The 23,755-nt window shown below is 42.8% G+C and overlaps 1 protein-coding gene across 3 annotated transcripts; it reads right to left on the reverse strand.

The window, feature by feature from the left end:
* Positions 1-1,883: 1,883 nt before the first annotated feature.
* On the reverse strand, positions 1,884-21,849 carry chrna6 (cholinergic receptor, nicotinic, alpha 6). 3 transcript variants are annotated; one of them, XM_058085186.1, is made up of 9 exons: positions 21,650-21,849; positions 13,502-13,641; positions 12,934-12,978; positions 9,058-9,167; positions 7,905-8,112; positions 6,516-7,118; positions 5,950-6,219; positions 4,592-4,621; positions 1,884-2,851 (listed from the first exon to the last, which is right to left on the reverse strand). In XM_058085186.1, exons 1-9 carry the CDS (start codon positions 21,705-21,707, stop codon positions 2,699-2,701), a joined length of 1,617 nt encoding a protein of 538 aa, XP_057941169.1. In that variant the 5' UTR covers positions 21,708-21,849; the 3' UTR covers positions 1,884-2,698. The 3 variants fall into 3 exon arrangements, with proteins under 3 accessions (XP_057941169.1, XP_057941187.1, XP_057941179.1); XM_058085204.1 differs by lacking the exon at positions 21,650-21,849 and having other exon boundaries at positions 12,934-13,364; positions 13,502-13,609; XM_058085196.1 differs by having other exon boundaries at positions 2,703-4,621.
* Between the last annotated feature and the right edge of the window lie 1,906 nt (positions 21,850-23,755).

A 23,755-nucleotide genomic window follows, 5' to 3' on the forward strand; every position in this document is an offset into this window, starting at 1 on the left:
ATGTCACGCTGCAACCACAGGATGCAGAGAACACGACCAAATGAAGGTGAAAACTTTGAATTTAATGATAACAGTGGCAACAGGATACAGCAACAAACGGTAGGCAGACTGACAACTGATAATGATACCACATTGGGAGAAGCATACACCTGAACTAAATAGACAGGAGAAATCAGGGACGGGTGTGGGTGATAAGCACAACTAAGAAACAAGGTAAAACAGAAAGTCAAATACAAAACAAGAGCTTCCAAAACGGAAACTAAAGCCCAGAGAGGGAACATAGACAAACTGTCACATGGGAACCGACACAGACCGTGACAACTGATATCCAGTGCAGTCCAGTAGGGGCACTCACACTTTTTCCAGAGAGGACCACTTTTGTTTTGTATAAAGCAACATGTGTAGAGATGCGAAGAAATTATTAGGGATATCGAGACTGATAATTATCGGTCCGATTATCAGCATAAAAATCAGTCGGTATCGGTATCAGATTATTTCCCATTGTTGAAAACCAGTATCGGCTGATATCAGTATCAGAAATTGAGAGTTTTCATCAAAAATGCCAATATCAGACATCCCTAGAGATGATTTCTATTTCAAGAAAGAACGGCGTCTGAGCCATGATGAAAAAGCCCATTATTAATGTCGACTCAGCTCATTTTTCCCATTTTCCATTTCCATTTCCCAAGACCTATTATGCTTTTCCACTTTTCTCTTATATAAATGTTGTTACAATGCTGTATTACCGTTTTTCAGCATCTTTGGAAGCGAGCCCTGGAAGAAGTTTGGGATGTTCTGAACACTTCAGAGACTTTTTTTTGTGAGGTGAGTCACCGGTATCCTTATATGGGCGTGCCCGGGTACAAGCTGTGAGCTGTACAATCACAGCGAAGTGGACATGCCCAGACGCGGTCGTGGGTAGAATAAATTAAAATTGACAGTTTTGGAAATACAGCCGGAATAGGTACAGATTCTGGAAGCTCTACATCCACATCTTTCTGTGTGGGTTATTGTGTGTAGCTGCTCTATAGGAGTCCACAACTCAATAGAAAGGGCCCAAAACTAGCATAATAGGTCCCCTTTAAGTCAGCGCTCAATATTTTCTGGTAATATGATGACTTGCATATTATTAGACTTATTATTAGAACTTTCCACCAAATTTAGCATAAATTACAACTTTGTTTGTTTTTCATCTTACAGCTTACATTTTTTTCTATTATTTAAGCTGTACACTGCTATAATGATATTATTTTCCCTCCTTAGCATTCCACGTTCTTTAAAAACAAACTTTATTTTTCTCAAAATACCCCTATTTCTCTTGATGCATATTTTTATTCGTAATTATCCACGAGCAACGTGGTTAGGAAAGGCGGAAGACAAGAAATGGCCACGGGATGACTTGTAAGCCTTGTTTCATTTTCTGTGGGCAAAGCTTTACTTTCCCTTTAACTTTCCCTGCAGTTGCTTATTTGGGGGCGTTGCTGACGTTGGCTTGTGAGATGCTGGGGGAGGAAGCGGTAGGAAAAGAAGAAAGATGCGGTCCACGGTAGCAGAGAGGAGTTTGTTTGATGGTGAGCAGAGGTAGGGAATGATGGCTTCCACTTCAGATGGAGCAGTGGGAGGAGAACAGAAAGCCAACATTTGCTTTATGATATCTCAACACACATACTGAATATCCTATTGAATGTTGTTTTGTAATATCCTTGCCCACCCAACAATGTATCAGTTCATTATTCACCATGCTAGCATCGATCACATTAGTCTATTATAACGTGACACCTTGCCTCTGTAAAGGTGACCTCAACTATTTGAATGCCATTTCTATTAAGCAGACACTATTTAACAGTCGGGTTTTATGTTTTCATGTTTGAGTCGTCTACAACTTTAGAGGCATATTTAGGGATTCAACCTGGACAAGTGAACAATTACTACCTACTGAAATAAACATCAGGTTTGGATGTTGTACAATTAAGAAGACAAACAATGGCCAAACTGTACATTTATTAGTATTCCACAGCCAACGTTGCAAAGGAAAATAGCATGTTATAAACCCCCCAGTATGACATATCAAAGTAGCATCCCTGTTGTCAGTGCTGCATGGTACATTTGTACAATTTGTGGTAATCAGAATGTCTGCCATGCACGTGTCTTACACAGAATCAAGACAAAAGCAACACAGGAAGAACCACCGGATTAGAAACAATTCCTTGATGAGGAAATGCCATGGAACCAAGTACATTTCATTCAAAGTAATTAAAAGGTGGAACGTTAATAATGATGAACATCCACCAACACGTAGATTCTGGTGACAAGACACAACTTTATTCATGAAATGCACGCTCCGATGGAAAGGACTGAGTGAATGATTGGCTCTGACTGCAGGCGGCTTGATGAATCAGACTCAGCATCACTTATGACTTTAATCAAAGTCCGCATCAGAGATGCTGAAGGCAAAAAGTTCATGGTGAGGAAGAGTGTGTGTGAATGTCACGTACAGTTGCTCCTCGTTTAACACCGTTAATTTGTTCCAGGGGCTGCACGGCGGTAGAGTGGTTAGCACGCAGACCTCACAGCTAGGAGACCCGCATTCAATTCCACCCTCGGCCATCTCTGTGTGGAGTTTGCATGTTCTCCCCATGCATGTGTGGCTTTTCTCCGGGTACTCCGGTTTCCTCCCACATTCCAAAAACATGCTAGGTTAATTGGCCATTCCAAATTGTCCATAGGTATGAATGTGGGTGGGAATGGTTGTTTGTCTATATGTGCCCTGGGATTGGCTGGCCAACAGTCCAGGGTGGACCCCGCCTCTCGCCCCAAGACAGCTGGGATAGGCTCCAGCACCCCCGCAACCCTTGTGAGGATAAACAGGACATAATGAATGAGTGAGGGAATTAGATCCATAGCCGACGGTGATAATTGAATTTCTGCACAGTATGAGTCCTTATTCAGAAATATAATATTTTCTAAGAGTTAGAGCGTAGAAAACCTGTCTATTAGAGCCCTCTAGACATGAAATAACACCCCTATGGTCACCTTTACATTCATAATACCTATATAGTAAACGTAATACGAGCAAAAAAGCCATTTAAGACATAAGACAAGTACATATAAATGTGTTCCTTAGGAAAGCAGAGTGAGTGGCGGGCAGGAAGTGATGCCGGCCTTTCAGATTAGTAGCCTATTTTTATCAGGGGTTATTTTTTCTTCCTCTGAGACAAATCAAACATGCAATGTTCCGATAATTAAGTCTGGTGCCGAACATTTCAGCACCATCACTGACACCTAGTGATCAATGTATCATCAACATTTTTGAATGCATCTTGTGAATTTGTATTTTAGTATGCTTGAAAATGCTTCATTTAAGCAAAACACGACATAGTATTAGCTTAAATATGCATGTTTTTGACAATAATGGTCTGTATTTAACCACAAAACAACATGACAACGTCATTAATATGTTTCTGAAAAGCCACAAAATTCAAAAGACTTTACAGGAAGTGGAAGTGTATCTGAATTCCAGCCAGATATACAATATATGTTTTCAATCATGCAAACACAGAAATGTGCCGGTGCCATGAGCCCAAAGACACAAAATTACAGCAAGCTTGAAACCGTATTGGACATAGTTGAAGTTAGCTGTGAGTAATACGAAGGATGTCCGACTCTAACCAAAATATACTCTAACCCAATCAATTTTTCCCATACCAACACATGTAAATCCAATGAATCCGTGAACATTCAAGGTTACTTTACTCTCACTGAAGACGTGATTGTTGTCAAAGACACGATGAGACAGCAAGATCAACAGGGACACCACCTCCATGTTTTGCCATGAGTTATTTCTTGAATTCGATAGTGTTTCTCACCTCAAGTCTCTGCTCTTCTTTTGGTCAGGGCTAAAAAATAACCCAAAATGGAGCCAAAAAAGTGCTAGCATTTTGATAAAGAATGTGAGAAACACTAATGAATTATAATAACTCATAGCAAAACACTAAGGTGGTGTCCGTGTTCATCGCGCTGCTACATCATGTTGTAAAACTATGAAAAAACATCCAATTTGTGGTTTTTTTCAGCTAATAGGCTGCTAAGAAAGATGTTTTGTGATAAAAAAAAATCTATTAACAACACAGCTACTCAGGCAGTGTATTAATAACGTGACAAGACGCCCGCCGAGGCCAACTGGAAAGCGTACGCCTACATGAACCGAGGTTTCACTGTGTGTTTCCTACATTATTCAATAAGGTTTCCTTTTGCTAAAACTAACAGTGACCAGAAAATGACATTTTTAAGCAAACAAAGTTCATCATTTATCATCTTATTTTTTTTCTAAACTTTTTTCCAAACCCTTTAAAACCAATCCCTTATTATGTCGTGCTATTTGGGTAAAATAATACACATCCATAATAAGCGTGAAATGAAGGCATGACAAAAATGAAGAGCAGCGCATCAAAGCGTCCGTCTTCACTGCGCCAGGATGGTCAAACCAGAGTTGTCGCTATGAGAGAAAGCCAAAGAGAGGTTGGAGGAAGAGGCCCACGGTTCCCAGGACGCACACGGTCACAAACACCCAAAGGAAGATTCTGTCAATCACCATGGCAACATACTTCCAGTCATCCTCCACCTGGAAGGGAGGAAGGATGCAAATTGTATACAAGTAGATCAAATTCCAAACATAAACATGAAAGCGCACACTATTAAAGAGAAAATGGGACTTGTTGCTTGGAGAGAAGCAAAAATACATGAAATGATGTCTCATTCGCTGTCTCATTCCTGCAGAAGAAAGACATCCTCGTTCCCATGAGCCATTTCAGCATTTCTAAATAGTACTATTGTTGATGTTTTGGGGCAAGTTGCAATCTGCAACATTTGTGTTCAGAGCGCTGGCGGAGCTCTCCAAGGTGTGTTTTTGCATTCATGCATTATGCATGGCCTTTGCTTTCAGTGTTTACCGTCTATGAAAAGCTGCGGGGTTTGATCGTGTCAAAATACTGGAATCACGTATTTCCTAGGAGATCATTTCAAAATTATGTCAATTATGACATAAAAAGTGTGAGTATCAATTATGATACTTCGTAGGCTGTTGAAGCTTACAAACAGAAGTGAAGATTTACAGTAAAGTTAGATTTTTAAGATGGTAATGGACTTCACTTGTAGAGCACATTTCTACCTGGAAGCGCTTTGCACATTTACCTACTGATGACGCAACATCAGGACAAACCGGGGATTCAGTATCCTGCCCCAGGACACTTCTATATGATGAAGGAGGACAGAGGATCGAAATTATTGCTGCAATACTGCCTGTGTCCACCAGAGGGAGCCCAGATGGAGGCTGACATCATTGCAGCACCCCAGCAGTCATAACCAATGAAATGCTTTGCTGGAAGAAATACATTATGGCAAAACGTTAAAATATACATTTTTTAAACTTGTGTTGAGTGTTAAGTTGCTGTGTGATGACTTCAGTGTTCTTTGTCAGATGGCATGGTGAGTCAGAATGGTATACTGAGTAATACGCGACATCCTACGACTTCCAATGTGTTGACAAGCTTGTTGTGAGTTGATTGATAGGACAAAGAAAGACCTACCGTTTCCTCACTGCCAGAGTATTTAAATGATTAGTACAAGTTCTAAAGTAAAGGAGATGTCATGTGATGAGAACATAGCCATAGATTAGCCGCACCGCTGTACAAGCCGTAGTGTTCAGATTTGAAATTGGCTCCTTACACCGGAAATTACGGTAAATGAATATCCACGTGTCGTAACAATCAATTATTTGCAGAAATGTAAGGAAGCGCACTCACTTTTGTGACAGACTGTATGCATACAGTATTAGGACAACACTGTGCGTCATATAAATAATAATAATAATAATAAGATAAATAGTGTCAATGATACATTTTCATACTACATTGCGAAAGTACACCCAAGCAGTGAATGACATCAACTAACCTCCTTGGCTTTGTTCCGGCTCCTCATGTTTTCAGCAATATACTTGACACTCTCGATGGCATGCTTGATCTCCGGTGACACCATGGAGAAGGTGACCACTGAGGTCATGCTCTGCGGACTCAACCGACATGGTAACGTTCCAGCTTTTGTCGATTTGGGACTTTCCTTCCCATGCTGGCAGGGGCAGGAGCACTGTGTCTCTGTGCATTCCTCCACGGAAAACTTACTGTCCCCAAACTCCAAACAGTTGAGGGAACCTCCTCCAAACTGCTGCAAAGCACATGCACACACTGGCTTCAGTATTTCAGTCACACTGGTGATGTTGTTCACACACACCACTATGGATACTCTTATTGCAATCACGTCTCACTTCTCAGTCCTGCTTGTATGACCATAGCATTGGAAACAATGTTTATTCACTTTGTGAATCCTGTTGTCTATGTTATCTTCAAAAAGTAAGCGACATAAGGTGACTTTATGGTTCCTTTTTTACTATCATATATTCCAGATCACAAGAAAAAAATATCATCCACACAGAGTTCCAAACACCAGACACGGTTTCTTGCCTGCATCAAATTATTCTTCCTCTTCTTGCCTCCTCCGCCTCCTCCTCCCCCTCCAGCTCCTCCTGCCTCCCCACTGCTTTCCGAGCCTCCAGCCTTGGTGTCTTCATCAGTCGGTCTCCGCATCAACATAATCCTTGGCAACACTTTGAGAAAGACGGAGCGCACCCAGCCTGGCATGGTGTGCGTCATGGGTGTGCGATAATGCACGTTCAACACAAAGACGGTGATGACAATGCTGAGTGTCACGAAGATCATGGTGAAGAGCAGATACTCTCCGATTAGCGGGATGACCAGAGACGTGGAGGGAATGGTCTCGGTGATAACCAGTAGAAAGACAGTGAGGGAGAGCAGGACGGAGATACAGAGCGTGACCTTCTCTCCACAGTCGGAAGGGAGATAGAAAACCAGCACTGTGAGGAAAGAGATGAGGAGGCAGGGGATGATGAGGTTGATGGTGTAGAAGAGTGGCAGGCGACGGATGTAGAAGGAGTATGTAATGTCTGGGTAGATCTCCTCGCAACAGTTGTACTTGATGTCATGCTTGTAGCCCGGTGCGTCAATGATCTCCCACTCGCCACTCTCCCAGAAGTCCTTCAGGTTGACCTAGACGATGGAAGGTCACGTTGTTCCATGAATGAAGAGAGATCAGTGCCAAAAAAAACCACTTCCCAGGTATGCCTGCATTTGGTCATGATGATGGATGCATTTTTCTTGAAGAAAACAAACAAAATGACTTGACAATTAAAAAAATCGTGTACAAGTCATGCTTTTCCGTACTTGGCTGGTCCTGTGACTTTGTGATGCGGTTAGGGACACAGAGCATATAGAACACTTCTACCTTGGAGACCATGTGTCTGTAAGTAATGTGCAACTGTATATACATATATGATACGATACCTGAGTGGTTTGACAAATGTGGTGTTTTAAACAGCAATGGACACTAATTGTAGCTGTTGTGTCAAGCACTGACTAAATACACACAAACTGTATGATTTGGTGCTCAAATAGGGCAGTTTGATACAAAGAGGAGGCCCCCAGTAGCCTTTGATTTTTCTGTATGTGATCAAACATGTTTCTACAAGATGATGTTGATCTGTGTCTTTGGGTATGAATGCAAATACAGCCCCCCAATTTGCCTTTCATTCTGCCTTTGTTCGTTTTTGTTTTTCAAACCACCTCATTTGCAGTCAATGTCGACATGGAACTCTGATGTTACCACAAATGCCTCAGTAGCAATTCTATCCAAAACGGATTTCTTGCTGGGAAGGATTCTTTCAGTTCTCTCCTTCTGCAGCAGACACTGGCTGCTTGTCAGTGTCATTTTGGCTTGTTTCATTTCTTTGTGTCTGACCAAATCAATATTATCTTCCAATAACAGCTATCACTAACCTTCGACCCAATCAGTACCAGGTCAATCTTGGCTTTGTCGTAGGTCCAAGATCCGAACTTCATGGAGCAATTCTGATAGTCGAAGGGGAAGTAGGTGATGTCCATGGGGCAGGAGGATTTGAAAATGGCGGGAGGAATCCAGGTAATCGTACCATCAAACTTCAGCAGAGCTTTGGTTTTATCTTCCACCAGGAAGTCCCCGACGGCACTGTGTGTGGGCGCATGTATGGAGCAGCATCAGCATATGGCCATGGCGATGAGGGGACACGTCACAAGCATGTGTGCATTAGAAAAGACAGAAATGTCCAATATTGCGTCCAATTTGGGGTAGAAATGAAATGGAGAGGAGAAAGGTGTGGAGGAAAGAAAAAAACATTAGAACATGAATAACAATGTTTTTAGTTTCCACCAATTCTACTATCATCTATAATTTATCATCTAAAATTTAAGAAGGATATGGCTTCATCAACATACTAAGGTTGAATTGAGACAACTGGACTTTTATTATTTGTTGAAGACGTTGAGGGGTCTCCCTACTCATGCCCCTGGTGGGGGTCGCCACACCACAAAAGGGTGGTTGTTCTTGCCAGGCATGGATGGTGGACCACTGCCCTGCATAAAAAAAGGTTGTTTGCCTCCCTGGTGGTAAAACAACTCCTGAGTGGCTACTCTTTCCCTGGAATGAGACAATCTTTGGGGGAGAAATGTCAGGACACTGTTGTCTCAACAGAGAGGCGGGTTTGCGCCATTACGACAATGTCCTAACAGCTATCCCCCAATGATTGTCTCATTTCACAGAGGGGGGGGCATGAATATGCAGGCCGTTAGGTCACGAGCCACAACAACAACCATTACTATGATCATTGGACTTAACGCTGCATTACGGATTACTTTGTCCCCCTTTGCCTATGCCGGTCCCGCAGATTTGCAGTCAATTCTACAACTCTAGAGGTTAATTCCTTCATTGAAGTGTGGAAGGAGCGTGCTAGTTAGCCCAATCATGACGGCGGCAGACAGCCTTGCTGAAATCATATTAAATGCACGTCAGACCCCAATGAGCTTCCTGTTTCGGGGACCAGCAGCCGCCACTGCAATACTTGTATGAGTAGGAACTATGAGACTGTATTAATGGTAATGGTGCCGACGGTCTCACTTGTTGTAGAGGACAATGTCGGGTCTCCAGATCTTGTTGGATGGAACTCGAATGAACTCAATTCCATCAAACTCGGCCGGCATCCATCGCAGCTTGTAGTCATTCCAGATCTGAAAAAGAAGACGGATAAAGTCATTGATCGGTCTCAGTAGTCGCCGCTTAAAGAGCTGCAGGCTCTCTCAACAATCTCCTTAAAGTCCATCCTCATATTGTACATAACATTCTTTTCAAGCGTCAGTACAAAAGGGAAATATTCACGGAAGTATGAGCCTTTGGGGCGTTTAATGAATGCAGTGAAGAGTCGTAATAGCACAGCAATAAAGCCAAGTCAATAACAAGAAACAGCGTGCTGACAAATGAGAGGATTGAATTGTTATTCTGTGAACGCAGGTAACTAACTATTCATGAGTCTACACGTCATTCAAGATAAAGTCTTTCATTAGCAGGGTGGATTAATGCCCAGTAACGACCTGAGCGCTGTTTAATTAACCACTTCATGCCGCACTGGTTTTTCCATTTATCAGGGATTATGATTGGCTGGAGATGAGATCGCTGCTAGCATGAGCAGGATGCCATAATGTTGGTAACACTACAATAATTCCACACCTCAACTCTCCTGACACGCCCGTATCAACATGGATAACATGGAGGCTGCAATCGGATATTTGACAGACCAAGAGAACATCAATGGTTGCATAGATAAAGACATAAACCATCAGCAACGATAGTCCGTCGACTGTATTTTGGAAGAATGAAGCCAATGCACAGCTAGAGATGGAATCCCCTGCAGGGTGGCTGAAGCGGCATCAATCCACTATAATTATCAGTGAGTGATGGCACTTAGCGAAGCCTTCTTCAACACAGACGGCTGAGCCATGACAATCGAGACCAGCCTTTACGGAGATTTGAATGCCTATGAAGTGGAACGAGTAATCACAGCACCAGCTGATGTTCTGTTGGATTGCATCAGTGTCAAGTAGACAAGACTTGATGGTATCGAGCAGCGTCTGTGGTTCTAGACCTGCACAGAGGCAATGCCAACATGGACCATGGACTTATGCATCCATTCATACACAGGAGAGCAGGGGGAGCAAATTCACACACTGGGGGCCAAAGGTCAAAGCCTGCTTTTGGTTGTGAGCCAAACTGGACATTACATCAACAACCCCCACAACCGTTCTTAATGTTTATCCTGAATTTTTCAACACTTGTTCTTGAAATTTCTGCATACTGAAAGTATTAATAACCATAACACCTTCTTGTTTTGCCATGGTTGTTGGTTTCAATAAAGTGATTGTTGATCAACCGCCTCTTCATCAGTATTTTATATCAACACGAAAACATCACAATCAATGTGCAACTCGGAAGAGTTAGCATCTGTGGAATGGACAGATGACACACTTTTATTATTATTATTGTTTTTATGCCTTTTTAAGGTTTGTTTGTACAGACAGCGTGTCATAGTTAAAGTTCTGCTATTTTTAATCATGGACAGTTCAATTATTTGGACTTTTGCTCTGAATTTGGCACCCTTACTGAGAATTGTTGTGAATTTTGTGCAATATAAAATAAAGTTTCCACTTTTTAAATTAAAATGCCAGAGGAGCAGTTTGTACTGGAGGAATGGTTTAATTACGCAGATGGCTCTAAGAGCTTTGTTTGATAAGGTTTGTGAGGCAGGGCGACTCAATGCTATTTTACAAACAGTTCAGAGGGACAGATGAAATTGCAGCATGGGACGAATTTGGGCCCCGGGCCTGAGTTTGACACATATGCAGTAGAGCCCTGCTGTTTGCGAGGGTTACCACCAGCAAATGGAAAAAAAATTGTAGTAATTGATACGTGCCATAAAAAGGTCTATTAATGACACACGGCTCGTTCTCCCTGTGCCGAACCCACCAGCTGGCTTGACATTCCCGGATTTCTGATTAGATAAGTGACTGTTGGAATTATTAGATTAGATTAGATTCAGCTCCATGAACACATGGAGTCACGGTGTACATCCATCATCCATCCATCCATCCTATATCCATCCATCCATCATCCATCCATCACCCATCCATCATCCATCCATCCATCCGATCATCCTATATCCATCCATCCATCATCCATCCATCCATCATCCATCCATCACCCATCCATCCATCCATCCTATATCCATCCATCCATCCATCCATCATCCATTCATCCTATATACATCCATCCTAAATCCATCCTATCATCCATCCATCCTATCATCCATCCATCCTATATCCATCATCATCCATCCATCCTATCATCCTATATCCATCCATCCATCCTTCCAATATCCATCCATCCATCCTATATCCATCCATCCAATCATCCTATATCCATCCATCATCCACCCTATCATCCATCCATACATACATACATACATACATCCTATATCCATCCATTCTATATCCATCCATCCTATCATCTTATATCAATCCTATATCCATCCATCAATCCGATATCCATCCATCCATCATCCATCCATCCTATATCCATCCATACATCCATCCTATATCCATCCATCATTCATCCATCCTATATCCATCCATACATCCATCCTATCATCCTATATCCATCTATCATCCATCCATCCATCATCCATCCAGCCATCCTATATCCATCCATACATCCATCCTATAATCCTATACCCATCCATCCTATCATCCTATATCCATCTATCATCCATCCATCCTATCATCCTATATCCATCATCTATCCATCCAACCATCCATCCACCCTATCATCATGTATCCATCAATCATCCATCCATCAATCCATCCTATCATCCTATATCCATCATCCATCCATCCATTCTATATCCATCCATCATTCATCCATCCATCGTATCATCCTATATCCATCCATCCATTCTATATCCATCCATCATCCATCCATCCATCCTATATCCATTGATCTTATATCCATCCTTCCATCCTATATCCATCCATCCATCCTATCATCCTATATCCACCCATCCATCCATCCTATATCCATCCATCCATCATCCATCATCCATCCTTCCATCCTATATCCATCATCCATCCATCCTATCATCCTATATCCATCCATCTATCCTATATCCGTCCATCCATTCTATATCCATCCATCCTCCCATTTTCTATGCCGCTTATCCTCACTAGGGTGGCGGTATGCTGGAGCCTATCCCAGCAGACTACGGCCGAGAGGCGGGGTCCACACTGGACTAGTGGCCAGTCAATCACAGGGCACATATAGACAAACAACCATTCCCACCCACATTCATACCTTTGGACAATTTGGAGTGGCCAATTAACCTAGCATGTTTTTGGAATGTGGGAGGAAACCGGAGTACCCGGAGAAAAGCCACGCATGCACGGAGAGAACATGCAAACTCCACACATAGATGGCCGAGGGTGGAATTGAACCCTGGTCTCCTAGCTGTGAGGTCTGCGCGCTAACCACTCGACCACAACAATTTCAAAACATTATTATTTTTTTAATCCCAAGTGAATTATTCGCTTCTTTTTCTTCTTATCCTCTTCATGGGCAACTCCAAGGTGTTGGTGCCTCACCAGCCATGATCAGTGCAGCATAAAGACTTTGCTTAAGAGGGGTACGTGTATGCTGGACATTTCACCTGTACTGTCAGGTATTTGCACATGATGACCAAATGAGGGTGGATGAGAAAAAAAAACATACAGGGTATTTTCTAGTTTTTTACCGTATCAGGAATTACTTTTTTGTTTGTGACAGCCATACAGCCATACCCGTATTCCATAATGATGACTATGTGTACCTTCTCTTCACCACAATTTCTACCCTAAGCAAAAAAATAGAAAGGTCAAGTTTGGCAAGTCTGTGTGTGTGCGTGTGTGTACTTACATGCCGAAGCCACAAATTAGTTTCCATGATCTGATTGACTTCATCCTGCAGAGAAGCAGAGAAAGAAGTCACCTTGCGTCTGAAGTCTGGAAGGAACTGAAGAATTGAGGTCGCGATTCTCACACACACACACACACAAACCATGTTCAGGGGCCGTGTATTTTCATTTGAATTACACCAAACACATTCAGAGGTGGTTTAGTGGTTGTCTCGCAACACGATGGTTGCTGGTTCAATCCTTCAATTCCTTCCAGTATTGTCGGCCGTATTCAACCACGAAACAGCCATGAATTATAAACAAATATATTTTCAAAAAACATGTGAATGATTGTTTGTCTATATGTGCCCTGTGATTGGCTGGCCACCAGTCCAGGTTGGACCCCACCTCTCTCTCCAAGACAGCTGGGATAGGCTCCAGCATGCCCGCGACCCTAGTGAGGATAAGCGGTACAGAAAATGGATGGATGGATGAAATTTGAAGCGAGAAGTGAGTCCCGCTGTGATATCACATATACATATGCAAAATCCTTGCATAATGCATTTACCAATTTACTTGTTTTGAACTTACAACTTTGACCAGCTGTGAGATGGAGACTTCAAACTCCACCGTGACAGGGTCTGAGACGTTCTCCACCGGCCTGATAAACTGGTTGTACCTCCTGAAAAGCTTCCTGAAGAGGTGGTCCTCTGCTTTTGATGCAAAGCTTCCTGAGTGTGCGGAACAACAGGGAGACGGGGAGAAGGGAAATGAAAGCACATTTGGTAAAACTACATCTGAATAGCCATCATTCATTTATTCATTTATTTTTCTGACTTGGCAGAAGGACATCTTTGTAGGAAGGCATCATGAAAGCCATATAAAGCTAGGTAGATAGCACCAGCTAGGTAGAGTTAGCTTTTCCAAATCCAGAATTATTTCATGAATAATGATTCCCCTGCTGTCACATCCATCAATGTGGCGCTCTATCTCATCGGTTTGGATCAGCTTTCGGTCAGGTCATGTGCACACCTTTGCAACCGCTGAAACGTGGAAAAATCATCAACAACATGGGAAGAGATGAGCTGTCTGAAAATAGAACACTTAGGGTGTAATTAGGCGGAACCTGCGACTCATTTTCTGTTGGAATTATTTTCTGATGATGTGACATGCAAACCATATCAAATGTGCTTTTGTGTGCGTCAGGAAATGATCAAAGAGCGACTTAAATCTGTTCCGCACTTGTAATTTGATGAAATAAAGCACAGTGGAGGTTGATTAAGCTTCAAGTCCTCCTGTAATTACTTTTCTTCCACCTTCTGTTTCATTTCGCTGCTTCTGTCGATGTTTGAAGTGGATCACATGGGAAATGCCATGTTACTTTTCTACGGAATGTAGCGTAGCATTAGCGCAGGCCAGACTTTAAACTAAACGTTATTATTCTCATTGAAAAAAAACAAAGCTGCAATCGGCAAAAAGGCACACAGGTGAGAAACAGGAGGGAAGGCAAACATCTGATTGGCTGAACACAACAGGAAGTGGGCGGGGCTGACAAGACCAGGTGAAACAAGGAAAAGGACATACATTATTTCCAGTGTAGCCTACAAATTCAAAAATACCAGCACTAATGCAGACTTAGAAGGGGAACTGCACTTTTTTGGAATTTTGCCCATCATTGACAATCTGTGACACATGAACACATATTTATTTCCCTTTTCTATGCATTCTAGCACGACTTCATATGAGCCAGCTAACAGCAGACATCAAGGAAAATACCTATTTTGACGCTAAATACCTCACAAAAGAACCTAAGACAGCCAACAGTGTTCCATTTACATAACTGACTTGTATATTAACCAAGCTACAGCCATACTACTATTGTAGCTAACATGAAAAACTATTTTTAGCTGGCGGACTAACACGATGCCTCGCTAATTGCTAGCCTCAGCATCATTCACAGACAGAAAAGTGGATAGCTAGTTCTACATTTGGCTACAAAGACTCAACAAGATGCTGGTTTGCCGTCAGCATTTTTTACCTGAGGACTGGGGCACACATCACACGTGCTGGAAGACACAGCCATCCCAAGGAGAGCGGACATAACAAGTGTTGTCACTGCTGTTGTTGTTGACTGAGGTAGCATAAGTATGTGTATCAAGTTTGGGTAGTGTTTTGAATCATCCAAATAATAATAATAATAATACATTTTATTTGTATAGCGCTTTTCAGAGTACTCAAAGACAATTTACAGTAAAAGATGCATTACAATACAATATCCAAACATTCATTCAGAGCTCAAACAAGGCTAAAAGTGGGGCAGGGCGCAGCAGTCAGGTATAAAAAGTTAGACATTAAAAACGGATTTAAACAGGTGGGTTTTGAGTTGTTTTTTGAAGGAGGCAAGCACGGAGCGAATGGGGCAAAAAATTCCAGAGGGTGGGGGCAGCGATGGAGAAGGCTCTGTCTCCCCAGGTTCGGAGCTTGGTCTTACAGGGAGTGCCAGGAGGTTAGAGTCTGAGGAGCGAAGGGGACGTGGGGGGTTGTGTGGATGAAGGAGGTCTGTGAGGTATGGAGGGGGTCAGATTGTGGAGAGCTTAGTAAGTGATGAGAAGGACTTTGAAATGGAAACGTTGGGGGATGGGAAGCCAGTGGAGGTTTTTAAGGACCGGGGTAATGTGTTGACGGGAGCGGGTGGAGGTGAGGAGGCGAGCAGCTGAGTTCTGAATATATTGTAATTTGTTGAGGGTTTTAGATGTTGTACCATAAAGAATACTGTTGCAGTAGTCGATTCTGAATGTGATAAATGCGTGCATCAGGAATTCAGCGGCAGAGAATGAAAGTGATGAAGTGGGACGGAGTCGGGTATGTTCTTAAGATGACAAAATGCTGTCCGGGGTAATTGTTTGATGTGGGGTTCGAAAGAAAGGGTAGGGTCCAGGAGGATGCCGATGTTGCGGATGAGCGGTGATGGAATGAGGGTGGTGCTGTCGAGTTCGAGAAAGAAGTAATGGGTGGATGTTGTGATGTTTTTGGGACCAATGATGATAATATCTGTTTTGTCACTGTTATGTTTGAGGAAATTGTGTTCCATCCAGGTTTTGATGTCAGTTAAGCCAAGATAGGCCATGATACTGCAACTATTACATGTTATCATCAATGTACGTGTTAATGCATGATCACAGATATTCATTCATTTTCTACCACTTATGCTCACGAAGGTTGCGGGCGTGCTGGAGCTTATCCCAGAGGTCTGTGGGCGAGAGGCGGGGTCCACCCTGGACTGGTAGCCAGCCAATCCCAGGGCACATATAGGCAACCATTCCCACTCACATTCATTCCTATGGACCATTTGGAGTCTCCAATTAACTTAGCATGTTTTTGGGATGGGGGAGGAAAACCGGAGTCCCGGGGAAAACCCACACATGCACGGCGAGAACATGCAAACTCCACACAGAGATGGCCGAGGGTGGACTCTAACTCAGGTCTCCTAGCTGTGAGGCCTGCACGCTAACCACTCATCCAAAGGGCTCGTATTAATGTTAATTTATTAATTTTTTTATGAAGTCTTTCTTTTTCGTTCTGTTTCTTTCTCGACCCCCTCCTGTCGTTTGGAGGATGTTGATATTATATATTCAAGGCAAGTGATTCTTTGTGCTTCTTGAAGAAAAGAAGGGTGGGGGATTGCAAGAGCCGATGTTATGACTCACTTGTTTCAAGACGACACACAACATCTTTCACATTTGTTCATATATTATATTTCGTTTGACAAGTTATCAAACTGGGCTGCATGGTGGACGAGTGGTTAGTGGTGGTAAGTTTCCTCCCTGTTGTTTGTTTGTCTTGTTGCCTTGACTCAGTGAAAAGCAGGTCTGGTTTGCATCGTCGCTGGCTCAATAACAGGGCTACATCTCCTCCACCCACTGTGTGATGATATTTAGTTTGTGTGAAAATGCTGTGATGGAGAGCTTTGCACTGGAATGAGTTGAAAGCATCCGTATTGGCCTGCATGCACACGGAATCAAGTCATCGCACAGTTTCTTTGAGGAAAGACAAGTCAAAAACTGAAATCAGGCGGTTTATGTCAAAAGACAGCAGAGAATAGAATAGGTGGAAGAGCTTCTGAAGTGCAAGAAATGTTCATTTCATGTCCTAAAATGCACAATATGAATTATTCAAGATAATGTGGCCAACCTGTCAAAACTTGGAGGCCAAATGACTTGAAGTGTCGATCTCGTGAGAAATATTTAACGCAGTCAAGCATTGAGTTGGAGGTCAACTTGGATGGTGTGAAGAAAAATGTCTCAGGACGGATGTCATTCAGGATGGAATGATGGCGAGGGAATATATGGAAAAGCATTTGCATGAAGCCTTTTAGGCTTCATGCAAATGCTTTTAAGAGAGAGAAAATGGATTAAAAGGCACTGGATGCTTCTCACTTCTGGTCCACGTTGAAGGCGTGAGAAACCTAGTAGGACTGCTGATGTTGATGGCATTCTTGGATGTGCTAGGCATCGTCCACTGTGAGTTCTCCACAAGGGGCCAGAGGCTCAACGAGCCCGTCTACAAAGACATCCTGCGGCTGAGGCAGGAGTTGTCTCAATGCCCTGAGCATCTGACGCTTCCTGGCCAAGAAGAAAATCGCCGTGCTGGAGCAACCTCCCTCCTAACCCGGAACCCTAATTCCGAGCCTGAACCAGGCCCAAGCCACACGCCCAAGCCCAGGGGGCCATGTCGAGACGGCTGTGACAACGGCGCTGTGGAGGATCCCGGAAGAATGCAGCCTACGACCTATGCCATCGCCCACCTCTTTCGCGGCCTCAGCGCGGAGCAAATCCACGCAGCGCACAAAATACAATCCAACCTCAACTGTAAATGAAATAAACACATGATACCATTTTGCAATGCAACTCAGTGAGTGAAAAGAACAACCAGCAGTAACAACACAATGACCAACACCGTCCAGTCAATGATATGATCCTGTATTTCTTGAAAGGGTCCCTGACATTATTATTATCAACTTTGCATCAATATGTTAAATATTGTTTGTCATGATGTCATACATAATATGACTCAGGTAAACAAACACAGCGGTGTACGAGACCCAGGTTGTTTACAATGATTATAGCCAAGATTTGAGTGATGTGTCAATAGTTTGAGGAGAAAACAAGGGAGAAACATTTGGAGATGAAATGTGAACTTGCAGAACATGATGATTGGTCACCTTCATTGGTCAAAACACAGAGTGGTAAGTGTAAATGACTTGGGAGTTGCTTACCCTTCAATTATTTTCTTAAAGCAGTGAAGTCCACCGTAAGTAAATGAGCCCTGAAAGAAGTTTGGGACGGCTCTGACGCTCACTTTCAGAGAGTCCTCTGTGATGTCACAGTGAACCTTGTGAAAACCATCTAGGCGGTGACTTCCTTGTGCCCGCGTACAAGCTGTAGGCCTGAGCTGGTGCACTTGGGAGTGGCCAGGCCCAGAGGTGGGCTGTGGGTGAAATAAATTCAAGCAGACCGTTTTGGAAAATCCAAGAGAATATATGTGGAATAGGTGCAGATTCTGGAGGATCTAGAAAGTTTTCTCTGCGGGTTATCGTGTGCAGTAGCTGTATAGGAGTCCGCAACTCAATACGAAGGACCAAAAATGAGCATAATAGGTCCCCTTGAAACCTTCCTTTTTTGGAAAAAAAAAACAATATCCAGCAGCAACACAACATTTTGGAGTGACTACTATTTTCATGAGTCAATGATCTACCTTAAGAAGTGTTTTTTTTTATGTGTCCCCCGTATGACGTCAATGCAGGTTTTCTCTCCAACCAGCTTCTCAGGCCGATGAGCTCCTTCCCCAAATTGAAGGAGATGTTGGTCCAGCTAGAAAAAAAAAACTCCGCCGTAGCAGGAGTTTGACACCCCTGCTTTAATGCCTCAATGCAAGGTTGTATGACAGCCACAGATGGCAGCACACATATCAGTCTTCTCGGAGCATCCCATGCAGAAAGAAAATGAAACTTTTTCGTGCTTTCACACTGAGCGGGTCAAAAAGAAATTGCACGCAATCTCACCAGGTGCACGCCTCCAAAGGTAGGCTACATCTAAGATGATCATTCAAGCATGACAATACTATTTTTATTCTGCTGTTCTGGAGCTGATTTCCTCATCTAGGAAGGGGTGTCAGTGAGAACTGGTAGAGGTCAGATTGCTTTCTCACTTTGTTACTTTGAACCCACCAGAAATACAGTACGCCATTGCAAGAAGAAGTCGTAGTATTTTGTTGGAAAATATCATGTCATGTGTAAATGTTCTGAATGGCAGATAGTGACAGCTTTGGGGAACATGAGGTATTTTCAGCACATTTGTCTGTGAGTCATTTAGTGTTAAGCCAAGCCCCTTCCGATCCACGTTCTGCTCTATAAATGTTCATGTGATATAACCCTTGTTCGTGCACAACTACCCGCACACACACAATTGTTATATTGCACAGTTCACCGACTGGCCCGTCAGCCAAGTACACACAAAAAATGCACGTTGGAGGAATTTTGCCCATAACCCACAATCCTTAGGTGAGACATGAACATACGGCTTGCTCTTTTATGTACATTAAGCATATAAAAACTGATTTTAAAAAAGAGACAGCTCATTACTGCCTTAAGAGGACACACAGATGAATGAAAACAGGAAATACTTTTGCTACTTTTAAAAAGGACCTATTGTGCTCAGCTTCTGTCCCTTGGTATTGAGTTGTAGACTCCTATAGAGCAGCTACACACAATAACCAGCACACAAAGCTTTCCAGAATCTGCACCTATTCAGCTGTATTTCTTCGGATTTTGTGCTTCCTGCAAAAACACTCTGTTTTAATGTATTCCACCAACAGCCCACCTCCAAGCACACCGACTCCGATGTGGTTGGTCACACTGCCGAGTGCTGAAAAGGACTTCCGGTTTGTGCCGCTAGCTGTGAACCAACTTTATAGGAGCTGATAAATGGTAAAGGAGCTGCTAATAAACGCCAATTAATCTTTTTCAAATGTCCACTTTTAATATTTTATACACTTTATACACTTTTTATACAGCCATACAGTTTCTCAAGACAAGAGGTTACTGCAAGACGTCTCTCAGTGCTAGGTATCTTGAGCATTTTAAGGTTAGGTTTCCTACAGCATCACTAACGTCTAATGTGTTTTGCAGTGTGTAAAAAAAACTCTGGTAGAGCCACTAATTGTGGTGGGAAACGGCTATTAGCAACCCCCTCCCTGTATGCACACTCTATAATGCTACACAACATAAAACCCGTTAAGACACTGATAACCTGTTACTTACTGATTGCCCTTCTGACTCTTCCACACAACAAGTAATGTTGGAAAGGTGTAGGGCTTCAGCAAGTTTGTGGGCTAGTCCAGCAGCATAACGGCCCATGTTCACTAAACAGTCCAGTGGGAAATGCCCTTGACAGATTCAAATGCATTTCTTTTTCTTACTGGTAGGGAATTAGGAACTCCAACCAATTCCGCTTGATGGTGGCGTCTTTGGAAATTGGAAACAAATGTGGCGTTCCCTTACAAGCCATTGCTAGCAAACAGAGAAACAGAGCTGGGGGGGGGGGGGGGGCAGAGAGCTTATATGGCTTATGGCCATGCCCATATCAGGAAGTCCATCCTTCTGTGATATCACAAAGGGAAGGTTTTACCACGCCTTTTAAAACCAGACCAAGTCCTTTTTACAGTGTTTCTATCACACAGAAAAGGATTGGGTAGTTTGGTTGTGCAGTTTTCCATTGGAAGAGCCCAAAATGGCCATAGCTACTGAGGTCAGGCGTGTCTTAAGTGTGGCTTGTTTTTTATTGGCCCACGGCCCATCGTAGAAACAAAATGAAAATATAAATTCCATACATTTGCATGTATATGTTATTTGTTACCAGTGCGATCAATCCCACTATGTTTGGCGGTCCTTGAATGCACCAATGTAAGTGTGCTAAATTTCTCCCACGCCACACAGATAGACTACTATATACTGTATTTTTACCGTTTTTCTTTCACCTCATATTTGCTCTCAAACGCTGACACTGTGTGGGAATGCATAAAGTTAGGTTTTAATGACGTTATTGACGTTATTGTTAATGTGTGGCTGCACGACCTCACGTTCACTCATGCTTGCACATTGCCTTTCAGCGCACACATCAAACAGCCACGTACGATAATAATCTTCTCTATTTTGGACGCTAAACAAGAAATTTTAGCCGAAAAAATGGATTGTTAACGGCATAACGCGCTAACTGGACTCAGAAAAACAACATCCAACATCAAACAACAACAAATGAAACTCCCAAACATTAGCATGAACTTGGTGCGTTTAATGCCGCTGAGCAAAGTGGGAATAAATCATGTTATCCAAACTTCCAGCTGATCCGGTGTCTTATTGTAAAATAATGGGAATACACCCCAAAGCTCAAAGCCTCATTAGCTGGAAATAACCATCCCGTCCGTCATCGCTATTCTAACATTAGCATTCATTACATTCATTTTCATGGCCTAGTTAACGCCAAGAGGGGAATATTCATGAATGTGTTTTCTTTCAAATTATCTTTGATTCGAACAAGTATGGGAAAGAGATAATAAAGTTCTATGGTGCTGATGTACGAGATAAAATAGTTCACGTTGTTTCTGACGTCTGTTTGTCCGTATTTCATCTCCACTCTTCTCTTGGAGCCGAAAGGTGAGAATGTGCTGATAAATTCCTCTTACCTTGTGGCAGCGAACCTCCGAGAAAAAGCAGCAAAGTCCATCTTGAAAGTGGTTGCATCTTCTCAGCGCGTTTGTGTTATTTTTACAGGCGCGCTTCGATTCCTTCTTGCGGAAAGTAAACCACTTTCATTCCGTGTCACACACAAAGTGCACTTGATCGGTGTCTCACGCGGAGAAGCAGGATGGATGTTCCAGCTCGCTCCTGCTGCATCCCTGCGACTCACCACGCACGCACACACACGCGCGCCCGCACACACACGCACACACGCCTAAATATTTACACTGTAGAATGTTAGATAAATGTTACAAAGAAGAAACCTGGTCCAGATGTTCGTCGTCTAGAATAGATTGTGCTTAATTGAGTTTGTATCCTTTCAAAACTTTTGACAGCAAATGATATATACTGTGGTCCTCCAGGAGGGCGATACTGCAGATGTTGGTATCGATCAAATATCAAGTCAATACTACGACAGTATGACTATACATTGGTTTGCGCTCTTCTCTTTTTGGTCACACGTCAATGTTTTGGATCAGATTTTTCAAGGCACACAGATGATTTTGTTGTTGTTGTCATTCCGCTTATCCTCACAAGGGGTGCTGGAGCCTATCCCAGCTGTTTTTGGGCGAGAGGCGGGGTACACCCTGGACTGGTCGCCAGCCAATCACAGGGCACATATAGACAAACAACCATTCACACTCATGTGATACCTGTCATACCTTTTTGGAGTCAATTTGGAGTCGCCAATTAACCTAGCATGTTTTTGGAATGTGGGAGGAAACCGGAGTACCCGGAGAAAAGCCAAGTTTGCATGTTCTCCCCATAGAGATGGCCGAGGGTGGAATTGAACTCGGGTCTCCTAGCTGTGAGGCGCAGTAGAACATTGGTAAGTTAATATGCATTTTAATCTGTAAGTAATATCAGTCAGAAAAAGGAGGGAAAAGGCTTTTGGTAAAAAGATACATTTCAAGCCTAACTTTCACTTTGACAATATTTTAGCCATGTTTACACAAAATATCCCAACAATGATGCCACAACACAAATATGGTTGTTGTTTTTTTTTTTACAAATCTAACACCATGAACTGTTTATACTTTTCACATTTGCAACTGAGCTGTGTGTGTGTGCACGCATTTGCAAAACGCTCCCCCAAGGCGTACCCTCCTTTCCGCAGGCGAGATGGCATTTCCCTTCCTGGTTGACTTCCGAGTTGGTGTGCATGGAAGAGATGCAGGCCCAGTTCCTGGAAAATGCACGTCTGCCACCTTGTGGTCGTTTTTTTCAGCTTAAAATTGCGTCACACATGCTCTCTTTTTTGTAGAGTTGCATCATCACCACTTTTTGCCTTTTTTGCAAACAACCTGAAAATGCGCAGAAATAAGTCTTTTTTTAAAAGATGTATGTACAGCTTGGGCACCAATGGCGTTGCAGGAGTTGCCGGAATGACATTGTGTTGCCAGACCGCCTTTGGGACTCCGTCTCCTGATTTTCTGTCTGGGTTTACTCCTATAGCCGTTCCCAAAAGGGGTTTACCGCAAGGCAGCAGTGGTTTTGAAATCAGAAATTCCTTCTCCTAGATGGGCTGCCATCCCAGACTGATGAGCCCCATCTGCCCGAAGCGACTGGTTTTAAGGCGCCAGTGACCCGCCTTTCATCCCCTTCTCGTCAGTGGAAACAGGTTCGCCCAACTCAACTCAACTCATAACTGACACACTCAAGAAGGCCAGAAGTAGGACTTGGATGTCAGAGGCTTGAATTGAACGGTTGAGCAAGCCGTGGGAGCATTTTATGGGAAATGGGAGCTTGTCCCCATATTCCCATGCCCACCCCTGGCGTATAACATCCCATTGGAGCCCTAATAGCTAATCTTCTGTATCTATAATATATATATATATTCATATATTCAACACAGAAAAATGTATCGCCTTAATCATATGTCTACTCTTGAATCATGATTATCATGATTAATCACAATCTCGCGTAATTATGATTAATTAATAATTATTGATTCATCACAATCATGTGGCTGTTTTTGTATAAATCATGATTAATCACAATCATGGTTAACCATGTGGGGGGTTATTGGAGCCACCATGAGTGGCTGCCTT

The sequence above is a fragment of the Doryrhamphus excisus genome, chromosome 1 (genome assembly GCF_030265055.1).
Source record: "Doryrhamphus excisus isolate RoL2022-K1 chromosome 1, RoL_Dexc_1.0, whole genome shotgun sequence".
Classification (NCBI taxonomy): Eukaryota; Metazoa; Chordata; class Actinopteri; order Syngnathiformes; family Syngnathidae; genus Doryrhamphus; species Doryrhamphus excisus.